Source organism: Mus caroli, chromosome 2, assembly GCF_900094665.2.
Source record: "Mus caroli chromosome 2, CAROLI_EIJ_v1.1, whole genome shotgun sequence".
Lineage (NCBI taxonomy): Eukaryota > Metazoa > Chordata > Mammalia > Rodentia > Muridae > Mus > Mus caroli.
In genome coordinates this window covers 114,948,504-114,975,562 of record NC_034571.1, presented here as the reverse complement: position 1 = coordinate 114,975,562, position 27,059 = coordinate 114,948,504, and the positions used below count along the sequence as shown (strand labels likewise).

The following is a 27,059-nucleotide window of genomic DNA, read 5'->3' as shown; positions in this document are numbered from 1 at the left end:
GGTAACATACACGACACTACATATGTCTTAAAAAATAATCCTCACCTATAGGGCTCAATCAAGCAGCACATTGGTCCATGGTTTGATCGGCAGCTGCTAGGCATCTCTGTGCCAGGTTGTGGTCCTGTCAGAGTCTTTTGGGATAGTTAGTTTCTCTTCTTCCTCTTGCTCCTGGCCCATTCCCTCCTCCATCTGCTTACTTTGAGACAAGGACTCACTTCACTATGCAGCGCAGTCCTGGAACTCACTATACAGTCTCAGCTTATCTCCGACTGGAGACAATCTTCCAGCCTCAGCCTCCCAAGTGCTGGGAATGTAACTCCAGTAGTGGAGCACTTGGCTAGCACATAGAGAGCCCAGGTCCAATCACTAGACCATGCACACACAGTAACAAGTTATAGAAAATACAATATAATTGACAATAACAATAGTAATAAATAATAAATAATGAGAGTGCTGTAGCTACAAAGAAAACAAAAAGCTGTAAGGACCAATGAGCTCACATGAGGGCACATCCTGGAGCCACAAAGGGACTGGGTAAGGCTAAGCTCAAGCTGAGCTTGTTTGCTCCATCCGAAGAATTGCTGTAGTAGACAATTTAATAAAGCATATGAAATCATATTCCAATTCAAACCACTTTCTTTGCATCTTCATTTTGCTTTTGAGTGAAGCAGTGAGCAGCATATATTACTTGCTAGGATAGTTTTAATATTGGAAAGAACAAATAGCCAGGGCAGTGTGTGTGGCATACCCACAGTCCAGCAGTTTCTGTTAAAGCAGCCAAGAAGATGTAAGTTTGTGTTGCCTCGTGCAAAGGTGTTCTTACCCTTACGCTCTGGCCCCTGAATCTACAGGGCCTCACTTCAGCGGCAGCTGGGTGAACTAGCTAGTTGATGCAACCCAGTGCGGATTCAAGCATCACCAGGTGCCTTTCGCAGAGGCAGCCTCCTCAAGATGTATCCAGAGCTTTCCTCTCTAATGAGATTGGAATAAAACCAAGGCATCCAATGGAAGCAGAGTTCTTCACAAAATTCCTAAACCTTTCTGAAAGGAATCCTTTTTAAAGCATTTGCCACCCAAATGTCAGCCCCCAATAAATTGTCCTCCCAGAATCGGATGCTTTCATGTACAGTATATTTCTCTTCCCCAGTCAAAAGGGATTTCATTTGGTTTGCTTTTATTATTTTTTTTTAATCTTTTGAGACAAGGCCAAACTCTTGAGAACAAACCAACTTGGAATTCACTATGTAGCCCAGGTTAGCCTTAAGCCCAAGTCATTCTTCCTTTCCTAACATCCCAAGTGCTGGTCCAGGGTGGACCACAACACTCAGTTGAGTTTTCTTGTTTGTTCTGGTTTTGTTGTTGTTTGAGAGACATCTTTCTGAAGTCCAGGCTGGCCTCAAGTTTCCTAGGTAGCTGAGGCTTCCCTTGAACTCCTGAGCCTCCTGTCTCCATCTCTCAAGTACTGGCATCACCGGCCTGTGCTTCCACACCTGACGAAGGATTTTCTTTATTAGAGTTCTCATACTTCTACACCACCTCCACAGTGAAGCATCCCGGCCCTTTAACAGGTGAGCAAGAGGCAGAGCTGAGCCTTCAAAAGCTAGGAGAAGCAAGCAGGCCCTGGCCCAGGCTGCCATGGTTCATCTGTGGGAGGGACAGCAGCAGTCAGGTGGTGGTGTCCGCAGCAGGGTGGCACTGTGCAGAGAAAGTGGCTGGTTGTGTTCTTGATGCTTGACCTAATCCCTCACTTTTGTCCTCCTTGGAGTTGAGCTTGTGGGATGAGAGGGTAGGGGGTTGTGCTGATCTGAGAGCCCAGATTCTCGCTTCTTGGGGTAAATATTCTCTGCCCACCGTGCTGAGAGGGGAATGGGAATGTTTTAGAGGGCGACCCATCTTTACTGGCTGAGGGAGAGAATGTCTCTGGGTCTCTTCTCTGTCCCAGGCTCCCCCCTTCAAGAGGCTTCTCTATCACTGGAGGACACAGCTGGCAAGGAACCCACCAGGCTGCCAACATGAAATGCCTTGAAGGTAGTACCAAGTGGGCTGGGGGATACAGAAAATGTCCAGAGGTTCACGGGCAAAAGGGAGGCATCAGTGTGGTTAAGAAACCAGGCTTACTCAGTGTGAAAGCTCTTCCACTTACTACTAAGATAGAGTTTTCTGGGCTTTTCTTTTCCTTGCTCATGTGGGAAACTACCAGTAATGCTCCTGCCTGCTCTGTCTGACTTTCCAGCAGACGTACAATGTGAAGTATCCAGCACACGGGTTAAACGACACTGAGTTGGGACAGCTGAGGCTAGTTCATTTAAAGAGGCAACAGAAGGGCTTGTTGGATTAGGAGGAGCAGGTGGAGAAATAAGCCTATGGCATCCATTCAGACCACTGAAATGATATGTGCCTAGTGAAGGTGTTTGGTACCTGCCAAGTGCTGCTGTGGGTCATATGGGAGTGTCCTGGGACCAGTGCAGCTAAGAACAGCACAGAGGTAGTAGTTAAAAATGACCCTAGAGATTGGCTTCTGAACAGTTTCTGTTGAGTGTCAGCCTGTCTGGATAAGAATTCTCTCACCAATGTCTCCATCCTCTTCCCAGGTCTGCACTTACAGCAGAGACCAAGCAAATTCTCTGTCCCCTTGGCTCCTGAAGAAGGCTTAGTGTGTGCCTTCCAACGGGAGGAAGAGAAGGAGAATGAAGATGAATTTGTGTGTTCAGATCAGGCTCCAGAAGTGAAGGAGGAAGGGTGTGGTCTCGGGGATCCAGCCATAGTGAGCGCCTTCCAAAATACCCAAGTACCACAGCAGGTATGGATAGTGTGGTCCCAAACTTAGGCCTTAGCAGACTGCCACTCAATACTCCTCTGTTCCCTCTACTTCTTTCTTAAGACCCAATTTGAGTTAACATGTTTTATCCCAAGTAAGACACTGAATTAGGGCTTTTGTTCTTCCCTCTTTCCTCCTGTCTCCCAGGTTAGGTTTCTGCAGTTGTCTTTTTACCAAAAATCAGATCCTAAGTCAGGTATAGTGGTGCACACCTGCAATCCTAGCTTTAAGACTCCTGAGGTAGAAACATAAGGATCAGGACTTGTGAGTCAGTCTGGATTAGATAGACCCATTTACAGACAGACAGACAGATAGGGTGAATTAACAGGGCAGACATTCAGATAAGCTGACAGGGCAAAATGGACATCAGACAGGAAAGACGGGACCAGACTGTCCTGGACTGATGGATGGATGGATGGATAGATGGATGGACAGGACAGAACAGACACACACACACATACCCCAAAGCAATTTTCCACAAGACTGGGATGATGGTCTGGTTGGTAAAACCCTTGCCTTGTAAATGTCAGGACCTGAGTTCAGCTCCCACAGAACATGTATGGAACCCTGGATTCAGCAGTGTGTGCCTTTAACCTCAGCCACTGCAAGGTGGGAGGTAGAGACAGAAAGGTCCTTAGAAACTTAAGGCCAGCTCACCCAGCCTCTGTGCAAAGTTCCAGGCTGATGAGAGAAGGCAAAGGTGGAAGAGCCCTATAGACCGACATCAGAGGTTATCCACATGCATGCCATGGCCATGCACGATGTGTAGCTATACATGCATCTGGACACACAATGCCAGCTGGACCATAGGGTCCTGTGTCTCCTGTAGGTAGTAGTCCTACTATTGGTAAGTCACTTTTGTCTCAGCCCCTGTGTCTCGGCAGCCATTCCTGGTATTCTCCCTTAAAGTCACATGACCAGTGGAGAAAAACAAAACCTTCCCAGTATAAGTGAGGTGACTTAACCCCCCTGCAGCCTATTCCTAAACTGTTAGTCATCATCTCAGGAAGGAGGAGGATCCTGGCCTTTTTAGCCTTGAGGGTAAAGGAGAAGACCATGCAGTTACTGTCCTGGCTGTTGAAATGATTGGCTTTTGATGCCCCAACCTTGTTTCTGTGGAAACAAAATGAGAAGATAGTGTGGTGTGTGTGTGTGTTGGGGGGGGGCGTCCACTTGAGTCTGGCAGTTCTTCCTTTCTGTTCCAGAGAGGGCTGCACAGTTCCCCCAGAGTCAAGGCCTCTGGTGCCTTGGGGACATCACCAGCCTCCCTGCATTTTATGTGGCAGGTGAGTCTGCTCTGGTCTCCATCCGGCGAGGAGGTGATTAGGTAACACAGAACATTTCACTCCTGAAGTACTGAGTGTCCCTTGCTTCTAATGTGTTGTCTCCCCTTCTTCTTGCCCTGCAGATGAAGAAGCAACCCCAAGAGAGGCATCAGTATGGGGTGGACAGCCACGTCCTGGAAACGAGCTTGGTGTGTGCCAGGTGGTGCAGGACAGCCTTAACATGTGCTACTAGAGGCAACATCTTGATCCAGAATTATAAAATATCTCCACAGATGCTCAGCATTGATTGAACTTAGGGCAGGAAGTCATCCACGAATTACATAACTGTGAAAAAAAAACAAAACAAAACAAAAACAAAAACCAAAGAGCAGGAAATCTGTAGGGAAAGCTATAAAGTAATTAAGCTCTGTTGGGTTTGAGGAGAAAATAGGGGGGGGGGACCCTGCCCTCAGTGACTGAAGTCAGAACACAAAAGCTGTCCTCCCCACCCCCACTGTAAGTCAAACACTGAAAAGGCACCTCCTAAGGGGTTGCAAACTGTCAACAAAAGCAGGAAACAGTCTCTCTAGCTGTCTTGACAGTTCCCCCAACAAAGCAAAACATTGGCTGAAATTATTGAGGGGAAAGAGGCTGGTGAGGAACCCAGAGACAGGAAATGACCTGAGCCAGGCAGCATTCTCCCCTCTCTGTGAACTGTCCCCCTTGTCCCTGGACTATCTATTGCAAATTCCTTTTCAGTCTGTGTTTCCAAGAGCCAGTTCTCCAGCCCATCATTTTGGACCGCAACAGCCTTCACCAGATCCTTTTCTGTTCTACAGCCCACTGACCCCGTGGCCCCCTAAACTCAGGTACCAACAACAGGCTGTATTATCAGATCAAGCTGAGTTCTTCCTGTAATTCATAAGACATAGTGGCCAAGGACCTGCACCTTTTACCAGTTACAACAGAAAAACACAGAAATCAGAAGCATAGTGGAGTCTCTGCTCCTTCACAGATGAAGAAACAGCCGATTTGGGGGAATTAAAGGAGTGAGGTTGGCTAACGTGACAGAACAGAGAACTGCTAATCAAGCCAAAGGTGGTCTATTGTGCCTAGATTGTCTGCAGCCAGATTACAGAAAAACGTGTCTTGGAATGGGGAAATGACTGTGGAGTTTTCTGCTTTTTTATTTGGGGGAGGCATAGAGATGTATAGGACTGCCTTAGACTGCCCAGTGCTTACCCAGTCTGAACTGATGGATTGGGATGCAGAGCAGCTAATTTCCACTCTGCTGGTTTCCTTTTAGCCTTCCCAGTCATCTGACCCAGCTCCACCCTCAGCACCAGCAAATCCTGCAGCAGCAGCAGCAACGGTGGCGTCGTCGGAGGCGGAGTCCAACAGCAAGGTAGGGCCTGGATGAGAACCAGGGTTTAGGGGAACCCGTCTGCATGTATACTGAGTATTTCCTTGTGATGAGTCCTCTTCCCCCAAACCACTGCATAAGCAGTGCCCATCACTGTTGCCCAACACTGCACCTGTTCCAGTCCTTTCAAGAGCACTCCACTGCCTGTTTACCTCTCCTTGGGAAGCCACTATGACAGGGCTGGCCTAAAAGGATGTTTCTGCTGGCTAGAAGTGTCCCCGCCCAGAAGCCTTGGTCTCGAGAGCCAGACGCCTCAGATGCCTATGCTAACCTCATGACCCGAAAAGAGAAGGACTGGGTGATAAGAGTGCAGATGGTTCAACTGCAGAGTGAGAACCCCCGCCTGGATGATTACTACTACCAGGTGGGCTCTGGCCCCTAGTCCCAGCTTTTGACCTTGGCCTTCTCTGACCCCCTCTCCAGCCCATAGAGGCCACATCTGTTTAGCTGCTGGCACAGGTACTCCAAGACAGAATCCATCTTTCTAAAGTTAGTATCCCAAGATCCTTCCCTTGTAGTCTCCTACACAGGTACTTTACTGTTTTCTAAATACCCAAGATTTGTCTCCATCCTGTGAGATGTTTCCTTATCTACCCTGGGAATGAAGGCATGTCCACCTCTGTACACTTTTTTTGAGCCTTAGAAATACCTTATAAGTGCCCATACACTTTGCCTGTTCCCTGGACTCTCAGAAGTACTATCAGAAGCTGGAGAAGAGACAGGCAGACAAAGAGCTGCTTGGACAGAAGAACAGGGCTGAGTCTCTCAAGTTGGTCACGCCTTACATCCAGAAGTCTGAAGTTTATGAGTCAGGTATGGCCAGGCTGCTGGCTTGAGCTGGATAATCTGGATGGGTGGGTGCACCTATGGGAAAGCATGTGCCTTCTGGCTCTCTTTATACAGTGGTACGGATTGAGGGTTCCCTGGGCCAGGTAGCTGTATCAACATGTTTTAGCCCTCGCCGAGCTATTGATGCTGTATCTCACGGAACTCAAGAGCAGGTAGGAGTATGTGATCATCCCAGAATCCAGCCCCACACCCTCGGTCGTCCAGAACACATTCATGTTTGGTTTTAAATCATGATGGAAGGAAGAGTAAGGAAGTGATGTGGTCAGATTGTGTCTAGCCTTTTTCCAGCTGCATTGATGGTGTGGCTGATGGCCAGGGCCTCTCTGTGCCTAGGATACAGGAGCTGCGAGCAGCCAGAGGCTTCGGGTATTATCCCAGATTGAGAAGGTGAGCTAAGATAACGGGGGGGGGGGGGTTGCTCTTGACCAAATTCTCAAGGATAGGATAATGCTCAATTAATTTCACTCCCACCACTGTCAAATTTCCAGATGTTCCTTCAGTTACTAAAAATAGAGGAGGGCCAGAATGATGGGCTCGCACAACTCTACCACACGCAGGAACAGAGCAACCAGGTTGAGAAGCTCTTTCAGGCCTTAAAGACCCAGGAGCAGAACAACCTGGAGTAAGTAAAACTGAGTCCCACCTCAGCCTCAGAACAGAAGGACCAGCAGGCGCTGGCCTTGCTGCTGCATGAATCCTCCTTTCCTGGCACAACTCTCAAAACTCTTTCCTCTCTCCCTTCCAGGGAGGCAGCAGATAACCTTCTGCAAGTGCTGTCTGTGAGGAAAGGGAAAGTTTTGGTGGCTCGGCTGCTTCCCTTCCTGCCCCCGGATCAAGCTGTTAGCCTCCTCCTGTACATCACCTACCATCTGCCCCTCCTGATCCAGAGGGACATGGCTGACCAGGTGCGGTGGCAATGAGTAGCAAAGAGGACGATCTGGATGGGTTTGGGATCTGTCCATCCCCCCATCCCCCTCTCTTCCTAGAGATGTAATGTAGTGCTGCCCACCCCTAAATAAGGAAGTTACAGAGCAACCATAGGAACGGTAGACCATCTTCAGGTATGATGAGCAGAGGAAAACGGATGAATGGCTATACAGGAATGAGTGTGCTCTGTGTCTGAGAGGAGACAAGGGTCCTCTGATGTGTGTGTGTGTGGGTCTCATGTCTATATCTCATAGAAAGCCACTGTAAAGTATAGGTCAGTACTTTAGGACAGTTAGGAAGAGAGAGTTATGAGCAGTGTTAGCCCTGGCGAGGAACCTGACCAAGAAGATACCCAATGCTGGTCAAACAGGAAAGGAAGTGGAGGCAAAGTATGAGGAGATGGAGCTGTAGTAGAGTTGGGAGAGATCCTTCCTTACTGATCTTCTTGCAGGGTCTACACATGCTATTCAAACCTCTGGGGAAATATATCAGCCACCTGACCTTCCATCAGCTCCTCCATGCAATGCAAGGGCTAATGTTGCTATCACCTGGCTCCTCAGAGCGGCCAGTCTCTGTGGTACTTCAGAATCAGGTAATATACTTGGGACACCTTTCTTTCCACAGATACCTTTTTGTTTCTTTTGATTTTCTTGAGACAGGGTCTCATTTAGTTTAGCCTGGCCTAGAAATCTCCATGTAACCAAGGACAACCTTGAACTGCTAATCTTTAGCATTTAACACGTACATGTTGGCATGTGTCGATGCGGCACCACTAGAAAGAGTTAATCAAGAGAATGGGCTTCTCTCTACACAGCATGAGAAGTCTCCTGCAGCAGTTCTCCGTGTCTAGTGAGAACTGGGCATGGTGTAGTCCTAGTACTCAGGAGTCTGAGGCAGGGGGATCATGAGTTAAAGAGCAGCTTAAGTTGCACTGTAAGTGTTAGGCCACTCTAAACCTGTCTCAAAACAACCAGCCTCCGTGTGAGCCCAGGATCATCTGCAGAGAGCTTAGTAAATGCCAGATCCTTACGTGGTTGTGTGTGTGTGTGTAGGGATGTCTGCTTTTCCCCCTTTCCTCTTTCTCTCCCCCTTCCCTCTCTCTCCCTTCTCTTCCTTTGTCCCTCCCTCCCTTCACCCCTCCTTTTTTTCTTTTTTCTTCCTGTACTGTCTGGCACTGTTGCCCATGAACATATGGCAGGGCTTGTGGGGAATGCCATGGAGGAAATGGCATACAGTATAGGACTTGGGGGGTGGGGTTACCTCGGTTGGTAGAGTGTTTGTATGAAGTCCTGGGTTTGATCTCTAGCAGCTCCCAAATTGAATGTGGTGGTTCCTATTTGTAAGGAAAAATAGAAGCAAGGGTATCAGAACTTCAAAGTCTTTATGGTGAGTTCAGGGCTAGCCTGCGCGACCTAAGACCTGTGGAGAGGCATATCTTTTCTGATGGACTCCCTATGGCTGCAGGTGGTGTGAGCCTCCACATTGGAAGTCTCCAAACCTTTTTTTTTTTTTTTTTTGGTTTTGCAAGACAGGCTTTCTCTGTGTTGCCTTGGCTGTCCTGGAACTCACTCTGTAGACCAGGCTGGCCTCAAACTCAGAAATCCACCTGCCTCTGCCTCCCAAGTGCTGGGATTAAAGGTGTGTCTCCAAACCTTTTATTGTGTACCCTTTAGAGGAGAGGGGGGGGGAAGGAATGGGAGGGAGGGAGAGGCGGACAGATATCCCACGTGTCTATAATATTATGTCCTGACTAAAGGAAAGACAGTCTTATTTTTCTTTGTGCTGAGCATTCAAACAAGGCCTGTGTCTACTCAGCACTTTCCATACCACTGAACTCCACCCCAGTCTACAACAGCAAGTTTTTAAGTATGCCACTATAGATTTGACAGTCTCTGTCAATTTCTAGGGCATTCTCTTGTGTGCTCTTGTGTGCTTAAAGTAGTGCTTCTGAAAGTATGGCCCACAGACACCTGCACCAGAGTCCAGGCTTCTCATTCCCTACCTGACCCCCATCTTGTCAGCTCTCAAAGGCTCATGGAAAGTTCAGGGAAGTGGTTCCTTTGGGTGTGTAAGAGTTCTTTGTTTAGCTGTAAAATATGGCAGCTCTTGTATATTGCTCTCTATCTGTACACGCAAGCCTGTCCTTTAAGTTGGAGGAAGACAGCAAAGCCAGGGGAGCCTGTAGAACTGTAGACCTCATTTTGTCTTGAATTGTATTTCACTCACAGTTTGGGATATCTCTGCTATATGCCTTGCTGAGTCATGGAGAGCAGCTGGTATCCCTGGATCCTTCTCTCCAATCCAGCAGTGACTGTGCAGCCTGGTAAGACTGTAAAGGCCTTGTCAATACACGCCAATGCCCTGGTGTGTAGGAGCCCTGGGAAAGAGTTCCTGAAGAATAGAGTCAAGTGCTGAATCTTCTCCTGCCCTACATAATGTCCTATGTTGGAATGTTGGTTTCCCACAGGGGACAGGGTCATAGTAATTAAAGAAAATACATTTAGAGTCAGACAGACCTGTCTATTGCAATGTAACTTTGACACATTTCACGTCTTAGTCTGTTTCCTCAACTGGGAGTAGTACTATCAACTCCTTAGAGTTAAAGTCAAATAGGAAGGAGGATGGATAGGCATCATCAGGTGCATAGCAAACGTACAGACGTTACCTCTCAATTGTTGTCTGCGATGGGATCTGTGCCTACAGTGGTGGAAGAGGAATAACAGACTTTGCCTGTATATCAGTTTCCTGCATAAATATAAAGGCTCTGCTAGGCCTCTCTTTTCTGTCCCTTAGGACAGACTTGGTGATTCTGATTGCCTGGGAGATAGCTCAGTTGCCTGCAGCATCCTTGGCGGAGCCTCTAGCCTTCCCCAGGAATCTGCTTCCCCTGTTCTGCCATCACATGGACAAGCAATTAGTTCAGCAGCTGGAAGCCAGAATGGAGTAAGTGCTTATATAAACAAAGTCTCACCTTGTCAAGCCCAGTCCAAGTCTGTGCATCCAATCTCCTATAAACTGTGATCATGGAGAATAATGAGCTTTAGACCTAGTTCTATGAGCCAGGCATGGTCATACATGCCTTTGGTCTTATCACTTAGGGTCAGAGGTGAGTTCCAAGCCAGTCAAGACTACATAGTGAGATATGAGATTTTGTCTCAAAAACCCCAAACCAAACCAACCAAATAAACAAACAAAAACAAAGTTCTTGGGTCAGTGAGATGGCTCAGCAGGTAGATTCATATCATGTAATGAGGCAAGTGACTCCTGCAAGTTGTCCTGTGACCTCCAAAGGTTCACTGTGGAGTGTGTGTGTGTGAAAATGTAATACAAAAATCTAAAAGTTGTTCTAGATACTCAGGTATTTACTGAGTAACCCAGTCTGGACTCATTAGGGCCCTGTGGTCTGTTCAGCCACAACTTTGTATTTATTCTCAGTGTTTGGTCATTTGTAGGTGCTATTTCAGAGCCGTAGTCTGAAAAGTTGAATAACTAATTCATTCAAACAACAGTTGAGAGACTATTCCAGGCTATAAGAGAAATAAGAGAACATCTCTGTCCTCAGAACTTACCCGATGTTAGAATGAGCCAAGCATGAATTAAACCGTAAAGTGGAATTGTGTTTGCAGTTAACTCTCGTTCTTTGTAGGCTTGCCTGTATCTACTGATGTATTAGTTAATGTGAGAAGCTGAAATATCAGAAACGGAACTCCATCACCTGTCTACAGTGACAGTTGAGGCCATTTCCTATGCTTTGTTATGTTGGAGGACCCTGCCACATTGTCATATCCTGTCTTAAAGTCTAGGTGACTTGCCTAAAATTAAGGCATGACTACTTTAGATATGATTAAAGAAATATCAAATGATATGTTGAAACTTGTTTGTAAGTTTGGAATTACAACGAAGGACATTTTTTTGAATATGTCAAGAATATCCTTCCTAATAAGGGGAAAGGCCTTGTATTTAATAAAAGTCTAATCTGGGATGTTGCTTCCGTGTTGCCAGACTTTATGTAAACCAAACAGTTCAGCCAAGGCTGAGAGACTTGGATATAAGCATCTTCCTTGACATAAGAAAATAACATGGGGGACTGGAGAGATGGCTCAGTGGTTAAGAGCACTCACTGCTCTTCCAGAGGTCCTGAGTTTAATTCCCAGCAACCACATGGTGACTCACAACCATCTGTAATGAGATCTCGTGCCCTCTTCTGGTGTGTCTGAAGACAGCTACAGTGTACTCATAAATAAAGTAAATTTAAAAAAAAGAAAGAGAAAGAACATGGCAGCATTTTGTCAAATGAAGTCCTGCATTCATCAAGAAATACTAAAGTACCTTTTATGAGCCAGGCTGGGATTCAGGCAGGAAGATAACAGTGGTGCACAGGTCTCTGCTATTTCCAGGCTTACATAGAGATTGGCCAGGAATTGACATAAAATGTCAATTAGTCATAAATACTATGATTTGAGAGTGACTGGAATAGAGAGGGGCTTTAGACTTTAGACTGAGCCAGGAAGGCATGTTAGCAGGTTGCCATTAAGTCAAAATCTTCAGATTGTAGAAGTGGCTGTGTTAGAAAGACACTTTTTTTTTTTTAAGATTTATTTATTTATTACATGTAAGTGCACTGTAGCTGTCTTCAGACACTCCAGAAGAGGGTGTCAGATCTTGTTAGGATGGTTGTGAGCCACCATGTGGTTGCTGGGATTTGAACTCAGGACCTTTGGAAGAGCAGTCGATGCTCTTAACCACTAAGCCATCTCTCCAGCCCCCAGAAAGACACTGTTAAGTAGGCATGGAGGCATAACCCTGTATTCCTAGAACCTGAAAGGCTGGTGAAGGAGGATCAGGTGTCTAAGGCCACTAGAGAACCTTTATCAAATAAATAGCTTGACCAAATGCCTTTTAAATACCTCTCAGCTCTCTACCCCATCTCTTCTGTATCGGATTGTACTTCCCTGAGAAAAACAGAAGAAACTGAAAGGTGAACTATTTCACCATCTCTACTCTGTATGCATCCATGTGTTACAAAGGATATCGTTTGACATCAATCTCCATGTTAACCTTCGTGATTGTAACAAAGAGTCCTTGGTGGAGGACCACAAAGAATAGATTGTTTGACCTCAAAAGGAGATCTATTGGTCTGAGAAGTTTACACTCCCAAATCCTGAGACTGGGTACCCACGGGTACAAGAAAATTCACCTCGAAGTGTCTGAAAATTAGTTTTTGCAGTCAGGAGGAGGAAGGGCTTGGAGAATGTTTTTTTTGGTAAACTGCTCTTCAAAACTTCCTGATGGGGGAAATGAGTCAGATTGATTTTTCAAACTCTGGGATCCCAGGCATCTGACGGAGATAGTTGCTTTCCAAAACTCCATACCACTCCGTAGGGGCCGATTTCTCGAAGCCGGGGATGGGGGTCTGTTTTGAAGCCCTGTTTTTGTTTTTTTTTTTTTTGTTTGTTTTAATGGTAGAGGGTTCTTTAATAGTTCTAGACTTTAAAAGAGTACTTGCTACCAAGAAAACCGCACTACCAGATGCCTGTTAACCGAGCAGCACAAAAAGTGAAGAGGAGCCAGCAACAGGGTTTCAATTGAGTAAGAAGCACCTGCCTTAGAAATCTTTGGTAGCAAGGACAGCACAAGCAAGCTGAAAGGCCCCGACCTATTATTGAATTGAGCTGAGTAGGGAGGGGCAGGCGTGTTTTTTGCAGGATTCCGTTTAGAGCCGCCTCCACCCCAAGCTGAGCAAATGCCGGGCGCAGGACCGCCTCTCCGTCCACGTGAGAGTCACAAGGTCCGAATCACTGCGCAGGTCCATGACGCATTCGGGCGCCTCTACCGGAAGGACCGCCCGGGCCAAGATGGCTGCCCAGCCAGGGCCCGGAAGTGCTGCCTCCCCCGGCTGTGCCGGGGCCATGGAGCGGGTCCTACCCATGCTGCTGGTGCGGATCCCTGCTGAGGAGACGGCGCAGCTGGGACCACGGGCGCAGCTGCACCGAGAGCTGGAGGCCCTGGGGAGCCTGACGGCTGCGGGCAGTCTCCAAGTGCTTTCCTTGGCGCCGGGCAGCAGGGGTGGAAGCAGCTGCTGCCTCCCAGGCCCCTTTAGGCAGTAAGTGCTGCGGGACGGCTGCAGACTGTGGGAGGAGGCTGAAATCTGAGCCGCTCCGGAGGGGAGTCCTGGGCTCGCCTCTCGCCGGCCCGTGGGTTGGTGGGAGAGGATGAACCACTGGGGAGCCTCCTCAGGATCCAGCCCCGTGCCTCTCGGAACCTTTCCCATCCCGAAGTGAAATCCTCACCTTGTTGCAACTCACTGGCTCACTTCCTGGGTGGACAGAGAAGATGTCTCACTCCTCGATAGCCCCTGCAAACCCTGGATGGGTCTCAGCACAGGTCCTGTTTCTTTAATTCAATACAGATTGTCACCGAAAGGAGTTCTAAGTCTATCTCTACCTCCTCCTCCCCCTCTTCACTATGTATCCCTAGGTAGTCTAGAACTCAAAATATAGCCTGGAGCCTACAGAGATCGGCCTGCCTCTGCCTGCACTACTAGGCTGACTACTTTGTTTTAAAATGCCAGATAAGGCTTATTTCAAAAGCATTTCAAATATCCATTTTTTTTGTCTCTAACAATGTTTTCTTGCAAACACAGCCACCACCACCCCCACTCCTGCCCCTGCTCCTCTGTAAACTTGTCCATTCACTTATGAAAGTGCTCTGAGGTCACTGAAGGGTATTCCAGCCCTACGTCTTCCATTTTTAAATCACAGTCTCAAGATATAGCCAGATTGGCTTGCAATAAACAATCCTCCTGTTTTACCCCTTCTAATGCTGAGATTACAGGCTTGTATCTCCACACCTGGCATGTCTGCTGTTTCTTAGACATGAGACTCCCATGGATTGAGAAGGTAGAGAATTACAATATTATATTGCTTTCCACTTTTCATAAAACAGTTTACATCATAAAGTTTAGAAATCCCCTGAGTATATGCTGACCTTTTTAATAAAGGGAAGTAAGTATTTTAGGATCTGTCTGTATGAGACTGTATAGCCAACAGGTATCTCACTTTGAGTCTCCAGGTTCTTCAACAGCTCTATAGACACAAGATGAGTTTGCTAAGTCAGCAAGTATTTTAACCCATCTTTTTACCCCCCTTGAGATATGGTCTCATGGAGCTCAGGCTGGCCTGGACCCAAGGATGCCTGTGAGCTCCCAACCCTCTTAGCTCTACCTGTCCAGTGCTGGAATTATAAGCATGTACTTCCATCCCAGCTTTCTCCTGTTCTCATGTCTGGTGTGTGTTGGCGAGCCTGTGTGTTGGTATATATTCTTGGTATATAAAGGCAGAAATGGGAACTGTCAGTGTTTCTTTTTTTTTTTTTCTTTTAAGATTTATTTATTATTTTATGTAAGTACACCGTAGCTGTCTTCAGACACATCAGAGGGCATCAGATGTCATTACAGATGGTTGTAAGCCACCATGTGGTTGCTGGGATTTGAACTCAGGACCTTCAGAAGAGCAGTCAGTGCTCTTAACCACTGAGCCATCTCTCCAGTTAAAAGAAGCTGAAACTATCAGAGTGGTAGCCTCATCTCTTTTAGTGTTTTCAGAGTTGGGCCATATTGACTAATCTTAAGATAGGTCTTTCTCTGTAGCCCAGACTGTCCCCAAAGTCAGTCTTCTTGTCTCAGCCACTAAAGAAAGTGATTACTATCGAGTCACCAGATCTGGTTCATACATATTAGTGATAGTCTTTTTTTTTTTAAGATTTATTTATTTTATTACTATGAGTACACTGTAGCTGTCTTCAGACACACACTAGAAGAGTGCATCAGATCTCGTTACAGATGGTTGTGAGCCACCATGTGATTGCTGGGATTTGAACTCAGGACTTTTGGAAGAGCAGTCTGCACTCTTTTAACCGCTGAGCCATCTCTTCAACCCAGTGATAGAGTCTTGCTATGTTGCTTAGGGTGTTCAGTTTCTGGGTTCAAGAGACCCTTCCTCGGCCTTCTGTAGCTAAGACAATGTTGCTATGCCTGGCTTGGACCTTTTTATTTTAGTTTTTACATGTGTGTGAATGTGTGCATGTATACATGTGGAGGCCTGATATTGATATTGGGTGTCTTCCTAGATTGCTCGCCACAGTAATTTGAAATTTTAATTTATTATTATTAATGTTTGGGTGTGTGTGCACGTGCTCGCGAACATGGGACAGCGTAAAACTGTGGAGGTAAGAAAACAACTCTGTGCGGTTGGTTCTCTGCATCCACCTTGACATGGAGTTCAGAGATCCAACTCAGGTTGCAAAGCACATGCATGTGCTCTTCCCTGATGAACCATTGCTGGCCCTCCACTTCATTTCAGAGTCAGAGTCTCGATCTGAAACCAAGAGCTCACAGGCTTGAGCTGGTCTAGATGGCTAGCTTGTCCCCAGGATCTTTTGTCTCTGACTCCTGAGTGCTAGGATTACAGGCAGCCAGGCCACCAAGCCTGACTGGCTCTCATGTGGGTTCTGAGTATCCAAGTGCCACTCTCCAGCCTGTGGAGCTAGCTCTTTAGCCCCTAAGCAACTTCTACAGCCCTTAGGTTTATTTTAAAATATAATGTAATATAATTAGTCTCTCTCTGTCCTTGCTAGCCAACTTTGGTGACTATGCTGTCTAGTATAATAGTCATTAGCCAACCACATGTGGCTAAGCTGGACCGTTTTTACTGTAACAGTTCTTTGTTGCAGTACCCACAGTAGAAGTGCCCTGTAGCCATATCTGCCCACGGGTTGTTGGCTGTCTTGAACAGCACTGAAAAAGAACATTTGTATCATCGCAAAGTTCTATTAGGGAGGGTTGTTCTGTACCATAGCATTCTGGAGTATTCAAAGACTGCAGATGTAAATAATTAATTTTTAAATCTAAAATAATCCAATTCAGTCAAAGCCCATTTAAAACATTATTTATTTTTTGTTTGTGAGTGTTTGCCTGCAAGTATATATATGCATCATGTGCATGGTACCAGCAGAGACCAGGAGAGGGTGTCAGATCCCCTGGAACTGCAGTTACTATATTTGTGAACAAGTATTCCCCAGCTGTATAAGCCCATTTCATTGATCATAATAAGTAATATACTTTATAAGGAATAAATTTACAACTGGGTATGGTGGCACATTCCTTTGATCCCAGCACTCAGGAGGAAGAAACAGGTGGATCTCTGTGAGTTTGAGGCCAGCCTGGTCCTCATAGCAAGTACCAGTACAGCCAGGGCTACAAAGAATAAGTAGGTTTTTAAAAGACGTTTAAAAAGCTAAAGGGAACAGTTTCTTGCTCTGTGTTCACTTCATACCCCCACTCTCAGTGTAGAGGGACAGAATGGGAAGAAGTTAGGAGACGGGAAGGGAAGGGAAGGGAAGGGAAGAGAAGGGAAGGGAAGAAAGTTGTGAGGTCGTTTTCATTCCCTTAGGCTGGATTGTGGAATTGGTGCTGGCAGTGAACTAAGCTGTTCTTGTTCTGCCCATTGGTCCCCACTATTGTGGTTAGTGGGATTGTGGGTATAGAAACACAATAAACCTAAGCTTTTTTTCCTAGGTTCCTATGGGAGGAGTCTCAGAACAGCACATCGAGAGACAGGCCCAAGCTGCTTGTTGCCAGAGAAGATTATGAGCTGCTCGTATATGAATTTGACTTGAGAGATGGAAGATGTGACGCAGCCTTATTACACGGCTGTTGTGGGAGGACACTGCAGAAGCTCACTGAAGATCAAGGTGTCAGTAAGTGTCATTTTAAGTCTGGGACTTTTGCTTCCTTTCTTAGACAGTGTGACTGTGTAGCACAGGCCACCCTCAAACATGTGGTCCTCCTCCATCAGCTTCACAAGTGCTGGGATGTCAGGAGTGTGCCACCATGACCAGCTATTGGTGAGAAGTCAGGAGAAGTTCAAAAAGGATGGGGGTCGGGGGGAGAAGAAATCATACATCCATCTGTTTTTTTAGAGGGATATTGGGAATTGAACCCATGGCCTTATGCATGCTAGGCTGTCACTCAGTCATTGAGCTACATACCCAGGCCCCAGGCCTTTCTTGCTCTTATTTTCAGGCAGAGTATCACCAAGCTACCTAAGCTGGTCCTGGATTTAAAATCCTCCTGCCTCTTGAATAGCTGTACCCCCAGTCAGGTTTTACATTCCAGGTTTTAAAGTCTTAGTATAAGGAAAGTAGAGTAGCTCATTAATAATTTTTATATGAATTCCATATTGGAAAGATATTTTATATGTAATGAACCAAATAATACATATTAAATTGATTTCATGTTTCTTTGGCTGCTAGTCACATTGAATCTCATCTGTCCAATGGATTGATGAGTCATGAATTTTAATTGGACAGTGTGGACTTAGACTGGTTGTATAGCTGTTGACTATCTTGGCCTGATAAGCTGCAGGAGGCAACAGAAATCTAAGCCCCTGGACCTCCACTTTCACTACAGTAGCATCCTTTCTACCTTTGACTATAAGGTTCCTTCTTTTGTGTGTGTGTGTGTGTGTGTGTTTTGAGACAGGGTTTCTCTGTGTGTGTGTTTATGTGTGTGTGTGTGTGTGTGTGTGTGTGTGTGTGTGTTTCGAGACAGGGTTTCTCTGTGTAGCCCTGGCTGTCCTGGAACTNACTNTGTAGACCAGGCTGGCCTCAAACTCAGAAATCCACCTGCCTCTGCCTCCCAACTGCTAGGATTAAAGACATGTGCCTCCACTGCCCGGCTCCTTCTTTTTCTTGCGTTGGAATGAGTGCAGTTTCCCTCTTTGTTTTATCTGTTGTTGGTGGTGGTGGTGGTTTTTTTTTTTTTTTTCTATTGTTATAAGGTCACACTTACCAACTGTGAAATTGTGATCAGTGATTAAGATAATATCCTTTTGCTTCATAGGTATTTCCTTCAAGTCTTTGAGAATTCTGTCATTTCACAACAACACGTCATTACTGCTCATCAACAGATGTCTCATCCTACGTGTTGTGTTTCCGGGAAAAGAACCTGGGGTCCCAGTGCTGGACTGCCTCTCACTGCCCCTGCCTGCACAGGCAGTGGACACGATCATTGATGCACAGCTCTGCGAGAGATTTCTTTTTGTTCTGAGCACAGTGGGCTGGATCTGTATCCTTGACTGTAAATGTTGATCAGGGTGTAGGAGAAGAGACTGTGTAGGAAGCTGAGCCGTTTACAATCTCAGTTTGGGGAACTGGAGCGAAGGGAAAGTGGTTAGATTTTAGTGAGAATTATCAGGGGATGATAATCTCTGAAAATGTTTTTGTCCAGCGATGATTCCATCTTGTTCTTTCTTTTTCTAAGGCCTCAAATACCCAACGACTAGCGTTACAAGGATGCATTACCAATCCATATAACTCCATCATTTCAGTGAATGTTTTGCATTAATAATTTCTGAAAATACTATACTATGTATCTATTAGCAAAATTATTTTGAAGGTTGGAAAACTGACCTCTTACATGGTTTTAGACCTTTATTTCTGAATAAAGGTCGACCTTTCCTTTCCTTATGGTTTTGGACCAGAGGCCTCATATGTGCCATTCAAATGTTGTACCACTGAGCTGCAATCCCTAGCCATGTATTTATCTCTTTGTCTGTCTATCTGTCTGTATATCTATCTTTCTTTCTATCTAATTAACTAAATATTTATCTATTTTTGAGGCAGGGTCTTACTGTGTAGCCCTTGCTACTCTAGAACTCACTGTGTAGACCAAGCTGCCTCTGAACTCACAGAGATTCCCTTGCCTCTACTTCTTGAATATTGATATCAAAGGCCTGTGCCACCACATCCTTCTGTTTTGAGCTTTTGAAACAGGGTCTCTGTAACTGAGAACTCAAGTTTGTAGCCTAGGCTAGCCTCTAACTCAATCCTTCTTAGCTTCCATAAAGTGGTGATTTTTTTTTAATATAGTTTTTGTACAAAAATGTTATAAAATACTAAATTGAGTTAATTTTTGTTGCCAAATTATAGAGCTTTCCTGTCTACTCCAGTAGATGTCATGCGTGTGCGGCTGCTGAACATTTGAAATTATCTAGGCATATGGATACTTAATTTTATTTTATTAGGTTTAAAAGCTGATACTTTGTTCAGTTATTAGAGAGTTTAAGTATATTTAGAATAAACTTAACTTTTCAAACTTAAAAAAAAAACCAGGTCAAATGTAGCCAAGACTGGACTTGTACTCAGTATTTAACCAAGGATGGCCTTGAACACCTGACCTTTCCTTTATCTCCCAAGTCCTGGGATGACAGGCTTGAGCCATTCTGCAGATTATATGGTATTGGGGAACTGAACCCAGGCTTTATCGAGCTAGATAAGTAGTCTGCTTAGCTTCATCTCCTGCCCGCTTTCTCTTAGCATTTCAGCTGTCACTCAAGTGTTTCTGATGAAAATGCAGTAATCAAGCCCAGTGGTGGTGGCGCACACCTTTAATCTCAGCACTCAGGAGGCAGAGAAGGAAAGAACAAAAAAAAAAGGGAAAAAGGGAGGAAAGAAAGAAAATTTATTATCCAAATTTAGTTGTATTCTAAGTGTAGGTAAGATTTTGGTGACTTACAAGAAAACAAATATCTCAGCTTTTAATGTTGGTTGCATGTTGAGACAACATTTGGGTATTGGCTAATGTGTAATGTTAGATTGGGTTTACCCTTCTGGAACAGGAAGGTAAGCAGCAGGTAGGAAGAACTGTGCATCGGCTTGTTAAGCCTCTGGCCTCTCAGTCATCTGGTTACTGCACTGGAGAATGCCCTCTTTCCAGCCCTCCTGCTGTACCTGCGAGGTGGTAACCATTCAGACAACCTTATGATTTAAAGGGTCCTGCGCATTTATAAACTGACACTTCTTTAACTCTAACTCAGATATTTTTAACACTATGGATGGCACACAGGTAGCGCGAGTGGACCTGGCTCTTCTCAGAGAAGATTGTGAGCAGCTGGAGCCCGCCAGCGTCTCTTCCTTTACATCCCTGAGAGTGTCTCAGGACTTGGATGTTCTGGTGCTTGTCAGCTCAGCCAGTACTGCAGTTGCTCTTAACCTACATTTGTATTTCAGGTAGGCAGATGGCTAAAATTTCTCATTTGAGGTAAATAGACCCATAAAAGGTTTAAAATATAGTCCTTAGCTTTTTTTTAAAACCTCTTTGCTATGCAGTTAGACCTAATTATGGCTCCTACAGTAAGACTGTTACTGTACAAGAGTGTGTATAAATGATTGTGGCTGCCTTTGTATTTTGGCTTGTATATCAAAGCTTTGGTTTCCACATAGGTGGTATTATGTAAAGGTTATGTCAAAATAATCAGGATTGTGCAGTGTTAAGAGGCTCACTTTTTATATATCACCCCTACTCCTTGTCCCATTTAAGAGTAGAAGAGAATGGAATTCAGCTGCTGTTGGATTTGCTGGGTGTGTGGCTGGGAGCCTGGCAGCACTGGGACTCGTGCTCCTCTTAGAGGAGTCTGACGAGATATATTCAGCTAGCTTTTCCTCCTGGGGATTCCCACAGGTGTTTTCCTCTGAGGAACTGAGAACCTCCTCAGGCAATGCTGACTGCTTGCTTGTGTGGCTTTTCCAATAGCTTGGTTTTATAATCTTCTCATGTAACTCAATAATATGGAAATAGGCCTTTTAGCATTTGGTTTGGTTTGGTTTGGTTTGGTTTGGTTTGGTTTGGTTTGGTTTGGTTTGGTTTTTTGAGACAGGGTTTCTCTGTGTAGCCCTGGCTGTCCTGGAACTCACTCTGTAGATCAGGCTGATCTCAAACTCAAGAGATTTGCCTGCTTTTGCCTCCCAAGTGCTGGGATTAAAGGCACGCGCCACCACTACCTGGCTGCCTTTCAGCATTTTTGAGCTGACAATATATACAGTCATTCAAAACAATCTAGTCTTTCAGTTCCACCTTGATGTGAATAAGATCAGTCCATGAGTGGTTGGGAGTGCTTTTCATGAGTTGTATTGCTTATTGTTCAGTTCTTAGAAAGGGTAAATTTATTTTTACATACCTGCTGGGAGTCTTCACAGCTCTAATGTTTTCTCTTGGGGCCAGGGATCAAGACCAGAGCCTCAGTCATGGTCAGCAAGCCAGACGTCTGCCACCAAGAGACTCCAAGCCCCAGTTTGCTTTAAACGGCTACTTATGTATTTATGTTTTGACTTTGTTCTGAAAACAAGTAGACACTGATGGGCTCTCCCCTGGGGGAGATGGTGTGACCTCATTTACTTAGTTTGTTTTTTTGTTTGTTTGTTTAATACAAGGTCTCGCTATGCCTTCCAGGCCACTCCCAAACTCATATCAGCCTCCTGATGCTAAGATTACCCTGCCTGGCCCTGGTTTTAAGACTTAGTTCACTCAACCTGTTCTTGTCTTATTTCATGACTTTCTTCTCTTCCAACTTTTTTTGGCACTTCTGCTTCTGAGCCACAGTTTAGTACTTCACTGTGTACTTTTAAATTATTTCCTGTTTCTCTTTTTTCTTTTAAATAAAGTTTGAAATGCTCTTTGAGAACTCACCTGACAGTTTGTTTTTCCAGCTCAAGTGTTCTTTTCTGCTCAGCGCCCTGAATAGCTGGGTCTTGTTCTTTGGCATCATTGTGACTTTTCCCTCCAGCTGTCCTTTCTCATAGTCACACTCTGGGCTTTGTCAGCATCTGAAATCACTCCTCCAGATCTTTGCACCAACAACTTCCACAGCCCTCTTCCTTTCTCAAGTGTGACAGCCCTCACTCTACACAACCGTCCGTCTTCACTCACGCACATACTTTGCTTTTCCCATTCACGATCCTGGCCCAAATCTTCCTTTGTTGTGGGATAATGAGTTATTAAAACCTTAGCTTTGGGCTGGAGAAATGTGATTTCCACAGCCTTCTGTGGATGCCTGAACCCTCCCTAACCCCAATAAGTAAATAAATATAAAAAGAAGATGCAAACCCTAAGCTTTGTGGTTAAATTAGACTGGTTCAGTGTTTCTCTTGAGCCTTACTGTCTGTATCTGTAAAGTGGGTATACTTACTTCTGTAAGGTGTTGAAAGGCTTAGACTTTCTGTAATCAGCAAGGCACCTGCAGCGAGCTACACAGTGAACACTGCTGGGCTGCAAAGCACTTTCACTTGGTGAAACAGACTGCTCTGTACAGCCAGGTTCTTGTTGTTAAAAACGCTTTATTATTTTGTGTATGAGGGTGTTTTGCCTGCATATATGCCTGTGCACCCTGTGTGTGTGCAGTGCTTGCAGAGACTGGAGTTATAGACAGTTACACTATGGCTGCTGGGAATTGAACCCAGTTCTCTGTGCTCTTAACCACTGACCCATCTCTCCAGCCCATAGAGTCAAATTCTTGGTGCTGACTTTATCACTATTCTACAAGGGATGTTAAAGAGATTGCAGTCTTGAAAATACAATATTTGTGCCATTCTTCTCTGTATCCATGTTCATTTTTATTAAAAATTTTCATAAATATATTTTGATCATATTCTTTCCCTTTCTCAACTCCCACATCCGCCCCACTTCTCTACCAACCCACTGCATGCTCGCTTTCATGCTCTCACTCTCTCTCTCTCTCTCTCTCTCGCTCTCTCTCTCAAAAAAACCTTTCAAAACAAACTTTAAAAAAAAAAAAAGACGAAGAAGTACTGAAACAAAATAAAAAGCATACATACACACACAAACCCAGAAGTAGTTGTGATGCAAGTTTGGGGTTGTTCATCATTTTTTTTTTTGATATGGCTATTATTCTTTTTCAATGTAGGCAACATCCAGGACACCTACTGTGTGAAGGAACACTGGAAGACCTTCCTTTTGAAGGGCCTCCAGGGATAGATGAAGACGACCTGGCTAACTCTGCCCACAACATGAAACTGAGCAAGGTGTCCTTTCAAGTTGATAGGTATAAACACTTACTTTTAGGGTCTCCTTTACTGTTTGTTTGTTGACAAGATCTTACAATGTAGCCCTAGGCTGCTGCAGCTTGCTGTGTAGAGCAGGCCGCCTTGAATGCAGAATGACCCTCCTGGCTCTCCTGTTTGACTTGTTGCCCTTACTGGAATGGGTGCTAAGTGCTGCCCTGTCTTCCAGGTCCTGGAGAGCCCAGCTGTTGTCACTGAATGAATCAGTGAGGGGCCCTGAACCAGAGGTTTCCTGCTGTGCTCCGTGGTTCCAGAGTGCTTTGCATTTGGAGTCCCTGGAATCTGCTGACCACACCCCCACTGTGCCAACCCACAGTGTTTTCATTCCCGGGGATGTCCCCCGTGGCCGGTGTGCTTTTCCTCAGAAGGAGCACATGAAGAGCAGTGATCCAGGAAGGCCGTGGAAGACAATGCACGGGAGTGAACGTGAGCAGCCCACGGAGCTCACGTGTCTGTCTGTGACGGGATTTACTGCACTGTTTACTTGGGCAGTAGGACCGACCAGCTGCACCATCGGCCTCTGGGACTTGGAGACCCAGGGCATGCATTGTTTTTCTCTCAGCCAGAAGTGTACTCCTGTAGACATTGGCGGAGACCAGCAGCTGTGCCTTGCTTTGACAGGTGAGCAGGCTGTGTCTGATGGGCGTACTCTTCGGAGAGGTGTGACTGCTTTGTAAACGTATACCTACTTGTTTCTCACGCATCCTCGAGTGTGTGCGTATGTGTGCTCATACAAGTGCATGTGCGCGCACAAATTCAGAATGTCAAAGCACTTCTGCAGAGGTTAAGGACAACTTCTGAGAGTTGGTTCTCTCCTGCCACCATGTGGATCCTAGGGATTGAACTCAGGTTCTTCGGCCTTGGAGGTCTTTTCCCCTCACTGAGCCATTTTGCCAGCCCAAAGTGTGACTTGTTAACATAATTCACTTCTGCTGCCTGGATGCCAGCATGTGCCTAGTCTCACTGCAAAGTGGTACTTAATCTGGGAGGAAAGCTGCAGTTATTCTTTGAAACCCTGTCTTGTGTGTCTTAATTTATTTTATGTGTGTGGTGTTTTGTTTACATGCATGTCTCGGGCCTGCAAAGGCCAATAGAGGGCATCAGATCCCTTGGATATAGAATTATAGACAGTTTGTGAGCTGCCTTGTGGCGCACGACACTAACTCTGGCTCCTCAGAAAGAGAAGCCTGTGCTCTTAAACACTGAGCCGTCTCTCTAGCCCTGGGCTTAATTTAAATAATTTCTCTTCAGTTAAATATGTTAAGATACCAGATAAGATGATAAGAGTAATGTAGGGCTGGATGTGGTGGCGCACACCTTTAATCCCAGCACTTGGGAGGCAGAGGCAGGCAGATTTCTAAGTTCGAGGCCAGCCTAGTCTACAGAGTGAGTTCCAGGACAGCCAGTGCTATACAGAGAAACCCTGTCTCAAAAAAACAAAAAAAAAAAAAAAAAAAAAAAAAAAAGAGTAATGTAGGCTGAATTTTTAACTCAAAAAAAAAAAAACCTCATTTGACTAGTCTTACATACACATATATATATATGTATACACACACACACACACACACACACATATATATATACATACATACATATATATACATGGGTCATGTATATGTTGCATATTTATTTTGGTCAGAACTGACAAGGGTTTTGTTTTATTTGGTTTTAAACAAGGTCTTACATAGCCCCAGCTGACCTCAGACTTGCTATGGAACTGATACTGGTCTTAACCACCTGATCCTACTGTCCGTATCTTCCAGTTCTTAGAACCACAGGCCTGTGTTATCGCACACCTAGCTCGGGCTTTTAAAAAGAGAACATCATAATGCAAAAGTGGGAGAGATTTATACAAAATCTGGATTTGTAGCTGCTGCTGGCCTGGCACTCTGAACCTGCATAGAAACTTAGGTGTTGAAGTGAAATTTGGGGTTCTCTTCAGTAGGCTGTTGTGTTTCTGCCTTGTGGTTCTCTAGTAGGCTGTTGTTTTTCTATTTTGGGATTCTCTGCTGGGCTGCTGTATGTCTGGTTTGGGGTTCTCTGCTGGGCTGCTGTATGTCTGGTTTGGGGTTCTCTGCTGGTTGCTGGTTAGACTTTGCTTGCACTTCCCCTGACCTCTCCTGGCCCTGTGCTGCAGGCATAGAGCAGTTTATATATGAGGTGCATTCATTCAGCATAGGTGCTAGAACTTCCTACAGGGCTTGAATGTTGTGTGCTGGTTTCTTCTTTAGTGCTTAGTTTTGTATTGTTGTTTATTTTGCTTTACAGACTCTCACTATTTAATCTCCTAGCCAATCAGGAACCTGCTATGTAGACCAGACTGGTCTCCAAATTGTGGCAGTCCTTTTGCCTCTGTCTCTCTAGTGCTGAGATTACAGGAATATGCTGCTATACCTGCCTTGGTTTTTGTGTGTTTCATTTTGGACAGGGTTTCTCTGTATAGCCCTGGCCAGCCAGGGGCTGTTTATGATCTTGCTGCCTCAGCCTCCCAAAGTATGAACACCATGATCAGAAAATGGTGGTTCGTTCATTCGTTCCTTCCTTCCTTCCTTCCTTCTGTATTATGGCTTGAAACCAGGGTGTTGTCCATGCCAGATGAGTGTTCTACCCTTGAGATACAGTCTCAGCCTTAGTAGAATCTGATGTTTTGTGTATCCAGAGGCATGCTGTTTGCTTGTTTTATTTTAATAAACCAGAAATCTGTCATCTCTATAAATTATTAAGGTTTTCCAGTACTAAATGTTCAAGACAATATGAAGTATAAATGCCAAGTATAGTGTCATTTCATAGTGTGCATTTTTTGGTATTTTTTTACTATAGTTTTTGTAATGCTGGGACTCTAGCCCGGGGCCTCATGCGTGCTAAGCAAGTGTTGTATTACCGCTCCAGCTCTACTGCATTGTTTCTATGAAAATGAGACTTGTGATCAGTGTCTTAAATATAAAACTCTGGGCAGGCAAGATAGCCTGTTGGATGAGGCATTTGCCACCAAACCTGATGATAATTTGAGCCCCATCTTGGGAACCTACAAGGTGGAAGCAGGGAACTGACTTCTGTAAGTTGTCCTCTGACCTACACACACATGCACACACTCAAACAATAATAAATAAGTGTGATAAAAACATTGAAAAATCATTATTCCATTAATACCATAACAACTCAGGGTATGTCCTGGTTGGTTTTTCCTGTCAGCTTGACACAAGCTAGAGTTATCTGGGAGAGGAGCCTCCACTGAGAAGATGCCCTGCAGAATTGCCTACTAGAAACCTGGTTGGAAGCATTGTCTCAATGACTGATTGATTGATTGATTTGGTGGACCCAGCCCACTGTGGGTGGTACCACCCCTGGGAAGGTGGTGCTGAGGGACATTTAAGAGCACTAGTTCTAGCAGAAGGTCCAGGCTGATTCTCAGCACCTATATGGTGCCTCCCAACCATCCCAACAGACATGCACATGGTGTGCAAAACATGCATACAGGCAAAACATCACACACATAAAATAAACTAAATAAAGTTTTTTTAAAAAGGGGGAAGTGGGCAGGATGAATAAGTCCTAGGGAGCAAGCCAGTAAGCAGCACTCCTCCATGGCCTCTGCTTCAGTTCCTGCCTCCATGTTCTGCCCCGGCTTCCTTTCATGAAAGGAAGGATGGTAAATTTTAATGTGAAATAAACCCTTTTCTCTCCAAGTTTGGTCATGGTGTTTTATCACAGCGTGTGTGTACACACACACACACACACACATTTAAAAATGTTTTTTTTTTTGGTGGGGGGAGGCAGAGGCAGGCGGATTTCTGAGTTCGCGGCCAGCCTGGTCTACAAAGCGAGTTCCAGGGCAGCCAGGGCTATACAGAGAAACCCT

At 45.2% G+C, this 27,059-nt stretch overlaps 2 protein-coding genes across 2 annotated transcripts in view; both read left to right on the top strand.

Annotated features, from left to right (window-relative positions):
• The first annotated feature begins 1,959 nt into the window (after window positions 1-1,959).
• Window positions 1,960-11,137, top strand: Patl2 (PAT1 homolog 2). The gene is given in 17 exon segments (XM_029474187.1): window positions 1,960-2,031; window positions 2,595-2,803; window positions 4,027-4,107; window positions 4,230-4,295; window positions 4,846-4,955; window positions 5,393-5,491; window positions 5,720-5,873; window positions 6,202-6,322; window positions 6,413-6,510; window positions 6,692-6,745; window positions 6,847-6,980; window positions 7,104-7,263; window positions 7,737-7,877; window positions 9,514-9,608; window positions 10,079-10,169; window positions 10,171-10,228; window positions 10,932-11,137. Coding segments are annotated over 16 exon segments (1,662 nt in total). The 5' UTR covers window positions 1,960-2,015; the 3' UTR covers window positions 10,204-10,228; window positions 10,932-11,137.
• Window positions 11,138-13,132: 1,995 nt separating this feature from the next.
• Spg11 (SPG11 vesicle trafficking associated, spatacsin) overlaps window positions 13,133-27,059 on the top strand; it is a 63,090-nt gene continuing 49,163 nt past the window's right edge. The window contains exons 1-6 of the mRNA XM_029468384.1: window positions 13,133-13,388; window positions 16,860-17,041; window positions 18,186-18,410; window positions 20,161-20,353; window positions 23,044-23,181; window positions 23,370-23,821. Of these exons, the coding sequence (XP_029324244.1) occupies window positions 13,141-13,388; window positions 16,860-17,041; window positions 18,186-18,410; window positions 20,161-20,353; window positions 23,044-23,181; window positions 23,370-23,821 (1,438 nt within the window). The 5' untranslated portion in view covers window positions 13,133-13,140. The remainder of the gene's footprint in view (window positions 13,389-16,859; window positions 17,042-18,185; window positions 18,411-20,160; window positions 20,354-23,043; window positions 23,182-23,369; window positions 23,822-27,059) is intronic.